This window comes from Biomphalaria glabrata, chromosome 1, assembly GCF_947242115.1.
Source record: "Biomphalaria glabrata chromosome 1, xgBioGlab47.1, whole genome shotgun sequence".
Classification (NCBI taxonomy): domain Eukaryota; kingdom Metazoa; phylum Mollusca; class Gastropoda; family Planorbidae; genus Biomphalaria; species Biomphalaria glabrata.
This window is the reverse complement of record NC_074711.1, coordinates 57,332,655-57,349,671: the sequence shown is the minus strand read 5'-3', so window position 1 is coordinate 57,349,671 and position 17,017 is coordinate 57,332,655. Positions and strand designations below refer to the sequence as shown.

The 17,017-nt window shown below is 38.8% G+C and overlaps 1 protein-coding gene across 9 annotated transcripts in view; it reads left to right on the top strand.

Annotated features, from left to right (window-relative positions):
* Positions 1-17,017, top strand: part of LOC106059132 (furin-like) — a 190,274-nt gene that overhangs the window by 99,694 nt on the left and 73,563 nt on the right. For all 9 annotated transcript variants that reach the window (XM_056004098.1, XM_056004097.1, XM_056004116.1 and 6 more), the window contains one exon: positions 6,013-6,141. In XM_056004098.1, coding sequence (XP_055860073.1) covers positions 6,013-6,141 — 129 coding nt within the window. The remainder of the gene's footprint in view (positions 1-6,012; positions 6,142-17,017) is intronic.

Genomic DNA, 17,017 nt, shown 5'->3' with positions numbered 1-17,017 from the left:
TCCCTCCATCGGCCACTCTTCCCTGTGGTGCTTTTGAAATATCCTTTTTAAAATTACATGACTGGACGTTAAACAATGGGATCGCTTTGGCCAGTTAGTATATCGTGAGCTACACATTTATCTTGTGTAGCACAGTGGACCAATTGTTTTATATGTGTGAGTTACACATTTATCTTGTGTAGCTCAGTGGACCAATTGTTTTATATGTGTGAGTTACACATTTATCTTGTGTAGCACAGTGGACCAATTGTTTTATATGTGTGAGCTACACATTTATCTTGTGTAGCTCAGTGGACCAATTGTTTTATATGTGTGAGCTACACATTTATCTTGTGTAGCACAGTGGACCAATTGTTTTATATGTGTGAGTTACACATTTATCTTGTGTAGCTCAGTGGACCAATTGTTTTATATGTGTGAGCTACACATTTATCTTGTGTAGCTCAGTGGACCAATTGTTTTATATGTGTGAGCTACACATTTATCTTGTGTAGCACAGTGGACCAATTGTTTTATATGTGTGAGCTACACATTTATCTTGTGTAGCACAGTAGACCAATTGTTTTATATGTGTGAGCTACACATTTATCTTGTGTAGCTCAGTGGACCAATTGTTTTATATGTGTGAGCTACACATTTATCTTGTGTAGCACAGTGGACCAATTGTTTTATATGTGTGAGCTACACATTTATCTTGCGTAGCACAGTGGACCAATTGTTTTATATGTGTGAGCTACACATTTATCTTGTGTAGCACAGTGGACCAATTGTTTTATATGTGTGAGCTACACATTTATCTTGTGTAGCACAGTGGACCAATTGTTTTATATGTGTGAGCTACACATTTATCTTGTTTAGCACAGTGGACCAATTGTTTTATATGTGTGAGCTACACATTTATCTTGTGTAGCACAGTGGACCAATTGTTTTATATGTGTGAGCTACACATTTATCTTGTGTAGCACAGTGGACCAATTATTCTTTGTTCTTATCAAAACATGAGTCAATTAGAAAAATAACTAATTCGTTAATTAAATAGTAGTTATTAATTTATTGTGTTTGATTTCGAAAAAAAACAAAAAACAGTAAAGTTCCATTTTCAGACCTTGTGGTCTATAGCGCATGTAAAGGTCATCTGTTTTTGTGGCCTACGGTTAAGTGATTTCGAAAAGGGGAAGTACATTTTACCGTATTAAGAGATTGGCTGTCACAGTATTTTGTTCTAGTTCGCTTGTTGATTCTCCAGTCTTGCAGTAAGTTTTATCGTATAGTTCCTCCAGTGACTACATTTGTCGATAGGTCAAGACTGAAACTACTGAAATGTAAGGTTAATGGCCTCCTCCAGGTGGTTGGTGAAACATCAGGACAGATATTCACCTAGCTTCGCTCTCTCTTTCTCTCTCTCTCTCTCTCGTCTTCCTTGTTCTTCTTGCTGAACGCTGCACGCCACTTCGACAAAGAAAAAGAGATTGATGAAAGATCGTCTGCTCAAATCTTCTGATTTAGGGGGGGGGGCGGGGAAGGGAGTAAAAAAAAAAAAGGTAGATCTATATTTCTGATGGTACTAATTCTACCAAGTCATGCAATAGGTGAAAAAAAAAAGAGCGCGCTGTTTGTTCTCTAACCAAGCCAGGTGAATGGGGGGAGGGTCTTCTTGGTCTCCCTAAGGGGGATCTGTAATCAGTTGACACGGGGCAAGTATTGGCCTTGCTGTTGGGGAATGCCAATATTTACATGTCAGTATCATCCCCAGAGAGTTCTGGGCCGGCAGTTTGTAACATGAAATGTACTTTTGTGTTTGTTGAACTGTGACCACCCGAGGCCAAACAGACATGTTTTCTAGGCTGAAAGTTGGATCCTGTAGGCAATCATCTGCTCATTCAGTCCTGCCCTTCAATGTAACATTTTTCAGGAAACTCTCAGGTGCGTGAAAACAAAATGGGCGCATACAACGCTATGGCTGCCTGAGATCTCGAGTTCCAATCCAGATCTACACTAGGAAGTTTTGAGATGTGTTGGCTGAGCGCCTAAACACAACACGCAAACCTTGTCTACCCCCCTTCCTCACAGTTCCACAAAAAATAATAAAAAGATTGAACTAGAATGCTTGAGCATGCTCCAAGAATATTTATAAATAAGATCTATCATAATCTATATTTTTGAAGCTAAACATCCTTGTTAAATATTTGTGTAATGAACACGCGCTCTGGTTTCTAAGTTTCTCGGCATAGAGTTGACCTATCACTCTGGCATTTTTCTCTTTCCAATTTCACACATGTCTAAAGAGGCCAAGCCTCATACACATCCACGACCATTGGCTGCAGCGTTTTTAGCATTTTTTTTCTGCTTTTGTTGTATTAAACGTCAGGACCGCTCTATCCTGCGCTTTATCCAGTTGTTGGTGGCCATCTTGAAAAGCATCGTTTCAAGTTTACCGATAGATTTATAAACTAGAAAATAGCCATTGTAGTCAAATTCTTTTACATTGTTTTGTTCCATCTCTTCCAAGTTTTGTTTTCTCTGACCTACTTCTTCCCATTCTATCCCGCCCCCTTTTCTCTTGACCTAGTGCCTCCTAGTCAACTCACGTGTTTTTCCCTTCTTGTTCCCTAAGTTGTCTTGATGGATGAGTCCTAAGTTCATCATATGTTGCATGGCTGTCTCGAGGTGTAGCCTCCTTAAAGCTTATCTGACACCCCCCCCCCCCCTCTCTCAATTGTTGCCTTTATTGACTGCTTCCTCGCACGTATCACGGCTGGTGACATTATACACAAGTCTCTTTTACGAGGTACAAACATTTCTGTATTTTTTTGGTGTGCAAATTGTTTGGGTTCTAACAGGGCCAGTCATTACATTGTGGTTCGCTGCGCCTTAAAACATTAAGTTAGTGTGTGAGTAGCAACCTGATGCTAAAGGTTGTGTCAACTCAAGAAAACACAAAGAAACTAGAGCAGACACAAAATAAAGCGTTGAGAGTTATAACAATTTAAATATTCATATTTGTCTAGTAAACTTAGTAAAATTTAGAGAAACTTCTGGACAAATGACTTAATAGAAAAACAGCAATAATACATCAAACACTGAAACATAACTTAGAGAAATACAAAAACTCAGGGTTGTGATGAGCTGCTTTGAACCATGTTAAGGAAGCAGCCTTGTCAAGTCAACGTAGCCGGGAATTTTCGTGGAGTGCTTTTTTTCTTCCCATTGGCGAATCTCATGCCCTGCCAAACCAACATTAACACCATCATTGTTTAGGTTCAGAGGGGTTCCTTCGGAGTCCTAGTTGCTTAGGAAGGAGCATTCATTACCTAAAGTTGTCCGGCCCAGGAGCAGTCCATTTGTGAGTTTTTGATATAGCCGCTGAGACTTCCTCAGCTGTAAAATCCTCATTATTATTATTATTATTATTATTATTATTATTACTGGAAAGCATACATTTCTAATTTGCTTCGCGAATGTTGTCCAGTAGTAGAAACATGACAGTAATTCATTGTGTGAGCCTGTTACTTATTCTGTTCAACGTGACTATCTTATTATTACCTATATAGCTTTGTTTGGTGTATAATCTTCCTCACCAGTTTGTAGGTAGGACAGACAGGATGAAGAGTATATTCCTAGACAATTAGATATCCACATATTTGATATATGAAACATAGAATCTGTGAATAGACTGAAAGGTATTTATTTCCACATTATTTGTGTTGTTGTAGACGGCCTGGCGCAGTCTCTCAATCATATGTTTCGCTCGTCTGACAGTCTTCCCTCTACTTGACTTGAATCAACATTGCCCCCTCCTTTTTTTTTCCGCTCTGCTGTTTCTTTTCTCGTGCCATTGGTTCTAGAATTGACACGTTAGAATTCCACGCCTCTGCCTGACCCACTCTCCACTTCCACTTGCTGGAGAGTGAAGCATGTTGCGGGAACCTCCATTATGGCCCATGTCCATGCCCTGCACGTGGGCTTGATGAATGGTGACCGAACGGTCTGTAGAGAGGGTATCAGGTCTTTTTAGTTTGTGGGTGGGAGAGGGGCAGGTGGTGGTAGATGTGGTGGGAAGGGGGCATAGGCTTTCAGTTCGTACACAAGTATTCGTGTCCTAACAAGCTCATGGTGACATCTTAAGCATCTTTAAGATTATCTCGAACTGTCTCTCATATTATTTCCATTGTCCATTAAAACTTTGTGAACTATTGTATATTGAAACTTTTGAATTGAAATATTTAAAGTATAGACTTATCAGTATGTTTGAGTCATTACATCGGCCTCTCAGCATATTTGAATCATTCGGTCGACATTTTTGTTTTTCAGTGAGGTATTAAAATAGCGCACTTGTAATGAATGAATGTAATACACCCAAATGCTATTCTGTCATTCGAATGTTCTGCCCCTGAATAACATCCTTTGATGCAAGTGTTCCGCTCCTGAAAGCCATACACTCACCAAAATATTCCGCCTCTGAATGTCATCATGTCATGCAAATGTTATGCCCCTGAATGTCCATGCACTCATCTAAATGTTCCGCCCCTGAATGCTTCCACTTATCCAAATGTTCCGCCCCAGAATGTCCATACACTCATCCAAATGTTCCGCCCCTGAATGCCCTACACTCCACCAGGTTTTCTGTTGTCCTGTCATCCAGCAGTTTGATCTCGAGACTGAGAGAAATGACATCCCTTACATGATTAGCACCTGTTGAAGTGAAGTGTCTAGGATGTAATTAGACAGGTGGGCAGCATTGAGTTCACCTAATCTGTATCACCTGTAGCACGTCCACTTGACACGTAGCGGCGTCTTGTACAATTTATTTTGCTTTTGTTCATTTGAGCCCAGCGATATTAGACTCAATGAATTCGAATTGATTTATTGAGATTGGAATCAAGCTTCCTCCTTTGTTCCCTTTTTGTATTCCTTTCAAAGCCAGTATATACGTTCAGGTAGTTAAGATTGCATTGGAAGTGAGTTGGAATTTTAAGGGCCATGCCAAAGACGTATTGCCTCCATTTTTTTAAATGACCTAACGGAATATACTTAATACCGCTATAATATAGGCCCAGCTCTCTTTGTAATTAGACGGATGACATTTTGTAGCTAGAAAGTACAACCGTTAGCGTGTTTCAAAGTGCATGTTTGTGTTTATAACTAAGTCTCCACTTAAAGTACTTCTTGTTTAGCGTTTCATTCCTGAAAATTAGAAATATACGATGTTCGGAAGGTTCTCATTTAAGAGACATTCACGTGACAGCCACCATGTGCGGTGCGCATTGAAAGCAAATGTAAAATCCTCGTGGCTGCCAAATTTTTGACACTCCAGCATTTCAATTAGTTGGTACTTGTTTTTTGTGACGACCGCACACAATGTGGTCGCTATCAAACTGGCATGTCACGGTTCTTGTTGTTTTCTATCTGTAGCAGGGAAGTCCGTGGAAGCTAATGATGAAGTTTGCTAACCCGAGACCAATTGTCATAGAGGGCCTGAACACTGACCTGTAAGGTCACAACCTATGGGCAGTGGAGACCAATAGCTTGTTGCCACGTCACATGTCTGTAGGACGTTGGAAGTCAGTGTTGAGGCCTACTATAACATTTGTCTCTGCACAACACGCAGGGACGTCTCTATAACTAAACTAAGAATAGCATACAATTGGGAACAACGGAAAGATTGAGTCATTGCAAATTTTGCTTTATTTCATTAGTATTAATGTTAATTTATTATTTCAATTCATGTATATCGTGTCTTACTGTCCTAAGGTTATTGGTTTATGATCTTTAACCATTTGATACTCTTATTTCTTTTTGAGTTCAGTGAATAATGTTCAGTAGATCCCCGGATGACGTTAAGTACATTGTGTCTCTAGATACAACAAAGCAACCCTACAACTACCAGCGGTTTCAGTCGCTCTAAATAACACTATACTCTGGCTCTTCCTAGCAATGCCTACATTAAATTACTGTGGAGATATTTTGTTCATACTTGCTTGCATGTTGTATTATCTCCTCTTTCTTTCTCAGAACCGAGGCAGTGGTCTAGACATGAATGTACTGAAAGCCTGGGATATGGGATATACTGGTAAAGGTGTAGTGGTCACCATTCTGGATGATGGCATTGAAAAAGATCACCCTGACCTCAGCCGGAACTATGTGAGTACAACTTTCTAACCTTGTTGAGTCCAGAACAGTGTTGTGGTTCTTGTTGTGTTTAGAGGTAGAGGAAATGAACTTGCACTACATATCAACTAAAACAAAAATAAACACACAGAGTGGTCATCAAGTTGTTTCCTCATAGGCCCTAAGAAGTGGAAACCTTTTCATTTAAATAAATATTTTAATAGGATTAGCTCATTCACAGATTTGAATCCAACTTAAAAATAAATATGTAGGTCTTTGCTAGAGCCTTTATTGAACACTGGAGAATTAGAATTAGAACATAGGAGTTCATAGGATTAAGAAATTGTTTCTCTTAAAATTGTTAGACGCCAACCTAATCTGCCCATGTTTGCTGTGTTTGTTTGTAGCTCCAGCTAGTACACTTAGACCGGTGTAAGCGTGTTTGTAGCTCCAGCTAGTACACTTAGACCGGTGTAAGCGTGTTTGTAGCTCCAGCTAGTACACTTAGACCGGTGTAAGCGTGTTTGTAGCTCCAGCTAGTACACTTAGACCGGTGTAAGCGTGTTTGTAGCTCCAGCTAGTACACTTAGACCGGTGTAAGCGTGTTTGTAGCTCCAGCTAGTACACTTAGACCGGTGTAAGCGTGTTTGTAGCTCCAGCTAGTACACTTAGACCGGTGTAAGCGTGTTTGTAGCTCCAGCTAGTACACTTAGACCGGTGTGTTATATAGTCTTAATGTAGGACTTGAAATCAACTTGAACAGACTCTAACATTTAGTTGTCAATGTATCCAGCTTTCCACTTCACTCTAGATGTATGTAGAAACACAAGTTAAAAATGAGACTTGAAGTAAGATGTCACTCCCTGGAAATACACTTCTTTCAATCACTCGTCTCTTTCTTGTAATCCCTTTCTTGAACGAACACCTCGTGGTTTCTTCAGAAACTCTTGTTGTCCCTTTCTTGAACGAACACCTCGTGGTTTCTTCAGAAACTCTTGTTGTCCCTTTCTTGAACGAACACCTCGTGGTTTCTTCAGAAACTCTTGTTGTCCCCTTCTTGAACGAACACCTCGTGGTTTCTTCAGAAACTCTTGTTGTCCCCTTCTTGAACGAACACTTCGTGGTTTCTTCAGAAACTCTTGTTGTTCCCTTCTTAACCGAACACCTCGTGGTTTCTTCAGAAACTCTTGTTGTTCCCTTCTTGAACGAACACCTCGTGGTTTCTTCAGAAACTCTTGTTGTCCCTTTCTTGACCGAACACCTCGTGGTTTCTTCAGAAACTCTTGTTGTCCCTTTCTTGACCGAACACCTCGTGGTTTCTTCAGAAACTCTTGTTGTCCCCTTCTTGAACGAACACTTCGTGGTTTCTTCAGAAACTCTTGTTGTCCCTTTCTTGACCGAACACTTCGTGGTTTCTTCAGAAACTCTTGTTGTCCCCTTCTTGAACGAACACCTCGTGGTTTCTTCAGAAACTCTTGTTGTCCCCTTCTTGAATGAACACCTCGTGGTTTCTTCAGAAACTCTTGTTGTCCCTTTCTTGACCGAACACTTCGTGGTTTCTTCAGAAACTCTTGTTGTCCCCTTCTTGAACGAACACTTCGTGGTTTCTTCAGAATCTCTTGTTGTCCCTTTCTTGAACGATTACCTCGTGGTTTCTTCAGAATCTCTTCAGCCTACACAACCAAACGATCCGCCCTCTTTTACTCATGATAACACCAAAAACACGTACACTCTATAATACCGTGTCCACTGTGATCAACACAAGCATGTTACATGGGCGTTAGGGGGTCTTAAACTTGACCTGTGGTCTTTTGTTAGAATATGGTCTTAAACATGACCTGTGGTCTTTTGTTAGAATATGGTCTTAAACTTGACTTGTGGTCTTTTGTTAGAATATGGTCTTAAACATGACCTGTGGTCTTTTGTTAGTATGGTCTTAAACTTGACCTGTGTTCTATTGTTAGGATATGGTCTTAAACTTGACCTGTGGTCTATAGTTAGAATATCGCTGCCACGAAACATGACTTTATATATTTAATGTGTGTCATTACTTGGTGAACGGTAGAGAAAGAGTGAGTGTATAGAAAAACTCAGCACCGAATTTCGTGACATTTAGAAGAATATAGATCTGCTTTTTTAAATAATATATATTAAGCTAAGTCCATTAAAAGTAGTTCTAGGATGTCAAATTAAATACACATAAAAGTAATAAGAGAAACATTTTAAAAAACTTTTTTTGTTCTAAAACATATCGGAAGTGTAATGGTATCAATTAGTTTGGACCAGTCATGTCATTAAATGTGTAATAGATCTAGACCAACAACAGTTAATCCGTTCGATTAATATTATTTTTACCAATTGTTTTTGTTTAGCGTTATTAAATGCTTTAAATGCTACTAAATGCTTTTAGCTTTCTCAATACGCTATGATCCTATCACTTATCTAGACCAGTTGGGGGAAAAAACGCGGGGGAGGGATGTACAATTTCTTTCCCTTGTTCGAGATGACAAACAAAATAATTAATGACCAATAGTTCATAAACTAATTGGTTAATCTTTTTGTTTGATTCTTGTGTTGTCAGGTCAAAGAAATAATTGTGCAACATTTCAACATGGTCCGGGATTGGGTGTCGGAGACAAAACGTGTACAAACTTTTGACCAGACAGACTGACAGAGCTACAATCTACTTTGTAATATATAGTTCCCATCTTGTAACTTTAAATTCGTCATCTGTAAACATAGGTAGGTTTATCAATTCATTCAAAAGACAACATGCTGCAAAGCTTATAGTAACTCGCTCCATATGTTTCTTGGATTTTATTTTTGTTTATAATCTCATTCTTCCCGTAAGAACTTTGTTTTCTTACATAAAACTGTTCCATATAGATAGTCTGCCCGTTGTTGGACTGTTTCCTTAGTTCGCAATGCATTTCTACAAACTCAACACAATAACCGAACCCTTCGTAACAGGACATTATACTATTGAGAACATTAATGTTCCTTAAATTTTAGAAAGAAAGTTTTATTTAATTTTGTGTTTTGTCATTGAGGAATTAACGTTTTGTTTGACCGATGATACATCCAGGAGGGTTTCAAGTTGGTCTGAAATATATTTGAGATCATGAGCAGCCTGTAGAGCCTTATAGAATAGTGACCAGATGGCTTCGCTCAATAAAATAAGATGATTAAATATGTTCCACTCAGTTCCTTTGAAATAATTGCACTGTTTGAGCGGTAGTGAATTGTTCTGGTCAGGCGTTGTTGGCATGCCATATACTAATTATTGTTGAAACAAACAGTTATTTTCAATATAACATATTATCAATTATGTGGAATGTGTGGCAAAGTGGCAAAAAACGCTTGGCTAGATATCAAGGGGACGAGTTCGAATCCCGACTCGAGCAGAATTGTGTTTGTAGAGCCTATAGGCAGCACGGAAATCTACCCTCCCCCCCCCCCCCATACTGGTCTACAAAATGCTCTGAGCATGCTATAAGCATGAAGGTTGCGCTATACCAAAGCAATTAAAAAAATATAAGATTATAACATATTATAATTTGTATTAGAACCATGACAAATCACCAAATCTAGTGAACAGAATGTCTTCCCTTACGTAACCAGGAGACATCTAGCAGAACAGCTTGACAGTGCCATAGAACCTACAGAGAATGTCTATTATTGCTAAAGTCACTAAATATATCACCGTGTCAATAAAGCATCTTCCCTCGGTCAGTTTGGTCTGTACCTGAATTCACTGTGTCACTTGATAGAAAACAAGACCGAGACAACGAGCCGCTGACACTTAATACATTTATAAAGAACATTTGAAACGCATTGCCTTTTTGTTGTTTTTTCGTATTTCCTATATAGACATAACTTTTATTTTAAAATGCGATTCTCTGTAAATAGTCTTATCCGTTCTGTTTCCTAAATACAGGCTAAATGATGGAATGGTATACATTAGTGTCTTTTTTATGTGTCAGATGTAAATTGTGTACATTTTAAAAATGGAATCATTAGATGTAACTTAGATTTTAACGAACACATTTTTTAAATATACAAGAGTGTTTTAAATTTGGTTGGATGGATTTTTTGAAACTCTGTTAGCCCTCAACTGCCAGTGTTTGCGTTACGTTGGAGCTTTAACGTTTTCCGGGTTTACCCCTTGTTACGTCATTGCGTTGATGCCAAAATAACTCCCCCCCCCCTCTCTTCTCTTATTCTTCCTTTTACTCTCTCCCTCTCTTTGAATGTTTCTCTGCTGCTGAAATATTATCGTCTCGTGTGTAGGATTTGAATGTCAACAATTTGTATAGAAAAGTGATGCAAGTGTTGACTGGCCTCTTCCCCCCCCCCCCTGCCATTTTCTCTCTCCTTCCCCCCCCCCCCCTCACGTTACACAAAGTGTGCTACTGGTAAGATAAAGGATTTATTTCTGTGCTAGAAATATTTATGTTTATGTTAAGAGTGGAAAGAGCTGGAGATACAGTCGCGGCCTTATCAACGTCGATGTTAAATAGAAGGAAGTCCAAACATTGTTTGTGATGCTTTGCAAGTATTTATAGTTGGCAACTTTGTTCTACGATAGTATACATAATTGACACACACTAATGTTAGCAACAGAGATGTTCAGATTTGGCAGCATGTTTATCTCACAGTTCACACTGAATTCAAGTCAGAAGACCAGGAAAAACTTAAAGATATAATTGGTATAGCTAAAGCATAGTGTTGTGGCATCTATTCCATTTCCTTATCGACCAGCACCATAGTCTAATTTAAAATGTAACACTAAACAAGTTTCCGCACGGGTTTTGTGTTTATTGAATGAAAAGATATACGCGGGCGTATTGTGTATGTGTGGTAATGTACTGTTCTTTAAATTGAACACAAGCAAAGTTCTAGCATTGTAATAAGTATCATTATTTTTGTTTAAATTATTCCAATGGACCAGCGGACAATGTATTCCGTTCTGTCTGAACAGCCAGAGAAGCACATTATTTTCTCATTTGTATATTAATATTTCTTAAATCTAGATCCAGTGTATCTACACATACATTCAGTACAGCTTGGTAGAAACCTTGATACAGTGTTTGTAAGCATTCATCTCCGAGTTAACAATTAATTCAATATCTGTGTCCACGGTGCCCGGTGACACCACACCATCCTACACAGGCGCCGAGATCCCCGAGGGCATGCGACCTAAGAGCAGCTTGGTCTTCACTTGGTACTCCCGGAGCGGCCTACATTACGACTCTATGCTAATCTACTATTTCCATACCGCGGTGCGTCCCAGAGACCAGACGGCAGTGGAATCTAGCCGGTAGTCCGAAAAGTAACAAGCTAGAGCTAGAATCTAAGTGTGTGACCAGATAACTAGCCAAGAGATCTCGCAGTCGTTGTTGGGGATGGGGAATCATACCAGGGGTCAAGCAGGGAGTAATAGTGTGTTAGGATGAAATTGAAACTGGATATAACTATGAGAAAAAGAAAAAGGGATGGAGTCTATTATTACTGCTTACATAGTGTTGTAGTAGTGTTTGTACTTGTGTGTGACGTAATCAATAGAATTACGTGACATAAAAACTTGTGTGACTTTTGCGTTGTTATAAAAAAAATTATCTTCTATATAAAAAGAGTTACAATAAAAACACATTGGACAATGAAGTTGTGTGCTTGTAAGAGGAAGTATTTTTTTAAATATATAACTTAGACGTTTTTATGTGTTCATGTTTTGTAAGGTTTTAAATTTCAACTGAGAGTCCTTCGATAGGCTGAAGTAAGCCATGTTTAAGAAGAGTCACACATTGAACAAGATAAAACATTTAAAAAAAAAAACTTTTAAAAAAAGCTTATATTAAGTCTAATTGTATCAATTAGTTTCAATCAGCCATGTATTTGTATGTACAATATGCGATTAAAAATATTTTTAGAATTGTTTGTGTTTAGCTTTTAAGTTTCTCACTGCGCTCTGATCCTATCACATGTCTGGACCAGTTGGGAAAGGGTGAGGGAAGAAGGGGGTATCTTGTGAATGTTACATGATCGTTTTTTTTTAATGCATTTTTAAAAAAGTTCACTCAGGGCTGGAGTCCTCAGGGGGACTAATTTTACTTTTACCACCACATCTGTCACGTACGATTTCTTTCCCTTGCACACGATACAACAAATCAATTAATTACCAATAGTTAATGAACTAATTGGTTAATTTTTTAAATTGATTCTTGTGTTGTCAGGTAAAAGAAATGTGCGAAATTTCAGCGTGTTGGAGACTTTGACCAGACAGAGGGACTTGTTATAAGTTTTGATGACCAGACAGAGGGACTTGTTATAAGTTTTGATGACCAGACAGAGGGACTTGTTATAAGCTTTGATGACCAGACAGAGGGACTTGTTATAAGCTGTGATGACCAGACAGAGGGACTTGTTATAAGCTTTGATGACCAGACAGAGGGACTTGTTATAAGTTTTGATGACCAGACAGAGGGACTTGTTATAAGTTTTGATGACCAGACAGAGGGACTTGTTATAAGTTTTGATGACCAGACAGAGGGACTTGTTATAAGTTTTGATGACCAGACAGAGGGACTTGTTATAAGTTTTGATGACCAGACAGAGGGACTTGTTATAAGCTTTGATGACCAGACAGAGGGACTTGTTATAAGCTGTGATGACCAGACAGAGGGACTTGTTATAAGTTTTGATGACCAGACAGAGGGACTTGTTATAAGCTTTGTATTAAAAACAAACGCTGTCAAGATTCTCACTCCCTGAAACTCCATTCCACTAGACAAACTGGTGAAGTCTTGAGGCAAAAAGGGGGCGAAAAGTTTCCAACTCTGACTGTTTAACGTCAAGACAGGCCGCTGTTGTGTATTTCAAGATGCTTTCTTAAAATGTAAAGCCCTTTTAAAGTTGTGCTCATCTTTTTTCTGAAGAAACGTAAATTGAATTTATTTGCGATTCTTTCGACTGCTTGTGGAACTGTAGTGTCCCAAGCTTTTTGTTTTGACATTGATGGCAGAGTGTTGGTGTATTTTGTGGCCCAGCTCAAGTCCTGGATTTCAATACCGACGGAGACCGAGATTTTGTGTTATTACTCTGGATGAGGCGGTTGGTTGTTGTGTAGGACTCCTCACAGTCTTGTAAGCCGTCAGAAACTTGTGCTATCTTCATTGACCTCTTTATAGAAAGAAGAACAATCCTTGAGATCTGATACGTTGGCGCTGAAAGCTTGGACATTGACTGACATCGAGAGCACATGACATTGACTGATATTGAGAGCACATCATCACATGACATTGACTGATATTGAAAGCGCACGTCATTGACTGACATTGATAGCACATGTCATTGACTGATATAGAGAGCACATGTCATTGACTGATATTGATAGTACGTCATTGACTGATATAGAGAGCACATGTCATTGACTGATATTGAGAGCACATGTCATTGACTGATATTGATTCCACATGTCATTGACTGATATTGATAGCACATGTCATTGACTGATATAGAGAGCACATGCCATTGACTGATATAGAGAGCACATGTCATTGATGTGTTGTTGATAGATGTTTTGTTGACTGTCTTAATGGTTTTGTCTACCCTAAAAACAAAATAAATTCATTGTCCAAGCTATTGTTCTCACATCTCGGCTCGTGATCTGATCTATCTTATGGCCATCTATTTCCAACTGTCCGGCCATCTTGCTCAAGTGACCATCACTAAATGATAGTAGGAAATGAGCTATCGATCAGAACTGTAGCCAGAGAGGCAACAGTGATAAATGGAGTTGGCTCAAACCTGAAGATAACATTATTCTCTTGACCTTTCCTGTCCTCCTCTCTCTCTCTCTCACACACACACACACGTACACGTCTTTCAAGTGACCCAGTATTTAGAGACTCTCACACTCTTTCTCCCTCCCTCCTTGTCTCTCTCTCCTTTTCTCTCTCTCTCTCTCTCTTATTCTCTCTCTCTCTCACTCTCTCTCTCTCTCTCTCTCTCTCTCTCTCTCTCTCTCTCTCTCTCTCGTCAAAGTCTATGATAAACTGTGCTAATGGAAAGTTTGAAGACGTGTATAAGCCGTAAGCTGTATAAAAAAAGGTGGATTTTATTTCGCATGTATTTGGTATAACGATGACTTGGACTCTACCTCATGATAAATTAAATCAATTACTGAATCACTCTTTTTTTTTTGGGGGGGGGGTCGCATGAAATCAATTAGTGAAACTTTGAATCATTCTTTTGGCATATCTAAAAACGTTTATAATAGAGCCAGACATTCTCTGGTATAATAAACAGAAGTCTCGGGGTTCATAAATGTACCCTTTTGTTTTACTTATTCAAATGATTTTGTTTCAAGTTAACCTTTAGTTCTTCATCTATTTGATTAAGTCTCTAGTAAATTTACTGGCGCGAGAGGTTCTGACAATAATTTATAAAACACAATATGGTTATAATAAACATAGTTTATTTCACTGCTATACTGTATATTACACCATGAGAGATATATATTTACATGCATATAGATAGATAGAATATAATATTTATATATGTGTTTTTGTACATAATTAATCTTTATTACATTCTGACCTTTCATTCTTTCGGAAGACGTTTATTGTACCCTAGAATAGGTTCTTCCTGGCGTTAGCGGAAAAATTGTAGACTCTCCGCCCTTGCCAGCAAGGGGTCTGGGGGAGCGCTGAGAGCTCCCCCGCCGCCAAACACTAAATCCGGTATTGAAAGCAAACAAAATGCATATTCTGAGGTATCTACAGTGCATTATCCTGCTATTAAATTTTTTTTTTTTTTTTAAAAACCTAATCTGCTATTCTTACTTACTTAGATCCTCAGGCGCCGTTCGGCGCATTGGGTGGCAAGCTGCTTCCACAAAAATCTGTCACTGACAATGTCTGAAGCCTATTCCCAACTGCTCTGAGGTCCTCCATAAAAGTGTGGCGCCAAGGTATACTAGGATTTCCCTTTTTTGCGCTTTCCTCGCAAATCGTAATTCATTTGTCGGAGAACATGTCCCGCAAACCTCATTCGACGCTCTGTCACCACCTTACTAACGGGTCGACTCACAGTTCGGCATAGAATTTCCTTTATTGAGACCCGATCTCTATAACTGACTCCTAAAATCCGTCTTAGCCATCTTTGTTGAGCCACATTTAGTCTTTTTCAATTTCGGCAGATTATTCACTGCACTATATTAATGTAGCCCAGCCACTGGTAGAAATATGTAACCTCTCTTGGCTACGCTCTAGGTGACTGTATTTTGCTTTAGATTTTATATCGAAAAGGGAAGTTTTAACGTCAAAATAATGTGTTCGGTTTTTTTTTTTTTCAGTTCAAAACTCCTTTAGCGCTTTTTCTAGAATTAGGTGAATTTAATTTGCTTTAGAATAATATTGAAGAGAAAGGTTTTCAACCTCAAAACTCTCTGTATGGGGATTTTAAACTCAAAACCATCTGGGGAGTGGGGTTTAAACTTTAAAAAAAAGCCCTCTGGAGGAGAGGGTTTAAACTCAACACCCCTCTTGGCTTGCTATGCTCATAGAATTCGAAGTGTGAAATTTGCTTTTTTAGCGGCCCCCGAAAGGGGAAAAGACGCTATTAGTTTTGTGCAAAATGTCTGACCGTCTGTCCGTCCGTCCCGTTTAGATCTCGTAAACTAGAAAAGATATTGAAAATCCGACATCACAATATTTTAGACCATTCAAAGTTCTGATGCAACGGCTACTTTTTTTTTCTGAAAGAGAAAAATCTAATTTTTAAAATCAGTTATGCAAGCAGTTTTTTAAAGAGAAAAAGCTAATTAGTATGCATTATAAGTTAGACCTAAATTAAAACGAGTAGTAATCTTGTTCACTTCATTTTCGTGAAATATTTCTTTATTGCGAATTTTTTTTTTTTTTTTTTTTTTTTTTTTTTTTTTTGAGCATTCGAATAAGAGATTGAGCCTTTTCAAAACAATTACATCAATTATAAGATTTCAGTTAGGCCAGGAGAGGCGCGGTAGCTGAGCGGTAAAGCGCTTGGTTTCTGAACCGGGGGCCCCGGGTTCGAATCCTGGTGAAGACTGGGATTTTCAACTTCTGAATCTTTAGGCGCCTCTGAGTCCACCCAGCTCCAATGGGTACCTGATATTAGTTGGGGAAAAGTAAAGGCGGTTGGTCGTTGTGCTGGCTACATGACACCCTCGTTAACCGTAGGCCACAAAAACAGATGAACTTTACATCATCTGCCCTATAGACCACACGGTCTGAAAGGGGAACTAGTTAGCCAGGTTCACATCTAACTTTGCATTAAATTGCACCTATCCTTTGATCTGCTGTACCGTTGGGGCACTACACAAGATCTGTCAACCTTCTTTCTCCATTCTTATCTCTCATTTGTCTTTGATATAATTTCATTTGGATGTTCTTTCTGAAAATATTGAAGCCTGCCTGGGTGGACCACTTCGGGGGCCGATTTTGTGTTTGTGTTTTTTGACTAATACATTTCTAGCGTCAAAACGGCTGCGCTAAAACGTCCTGCATTCTAGTAAAAGTACTCGTTTAAATAATTTCTCCATTTATGATTATACCAACGCCTTCTTCTTTTTTTTGTTTAACAAAGCTTATATCAACTCAATCTGTCTGTCTGATATAATTTTGCACACGTTATTTCTCACACACCCATTCTCGGATCATGTTGAAACTTTGCACAATTATTCATTGTACCGGGTACCTAACAAAACATGATTCATAACCAATTAGTTCATTAGCTAAGCTTTGTTTTCAAAATACCTCTATTAAACTCACACATTCCAATATTTGGGTGGACGAATCTTGGTGGATGGACGAGTTTTTCAATAACGGCTCTAATGATTTCCCAGACATTTGACACTGAATGTCGCTGG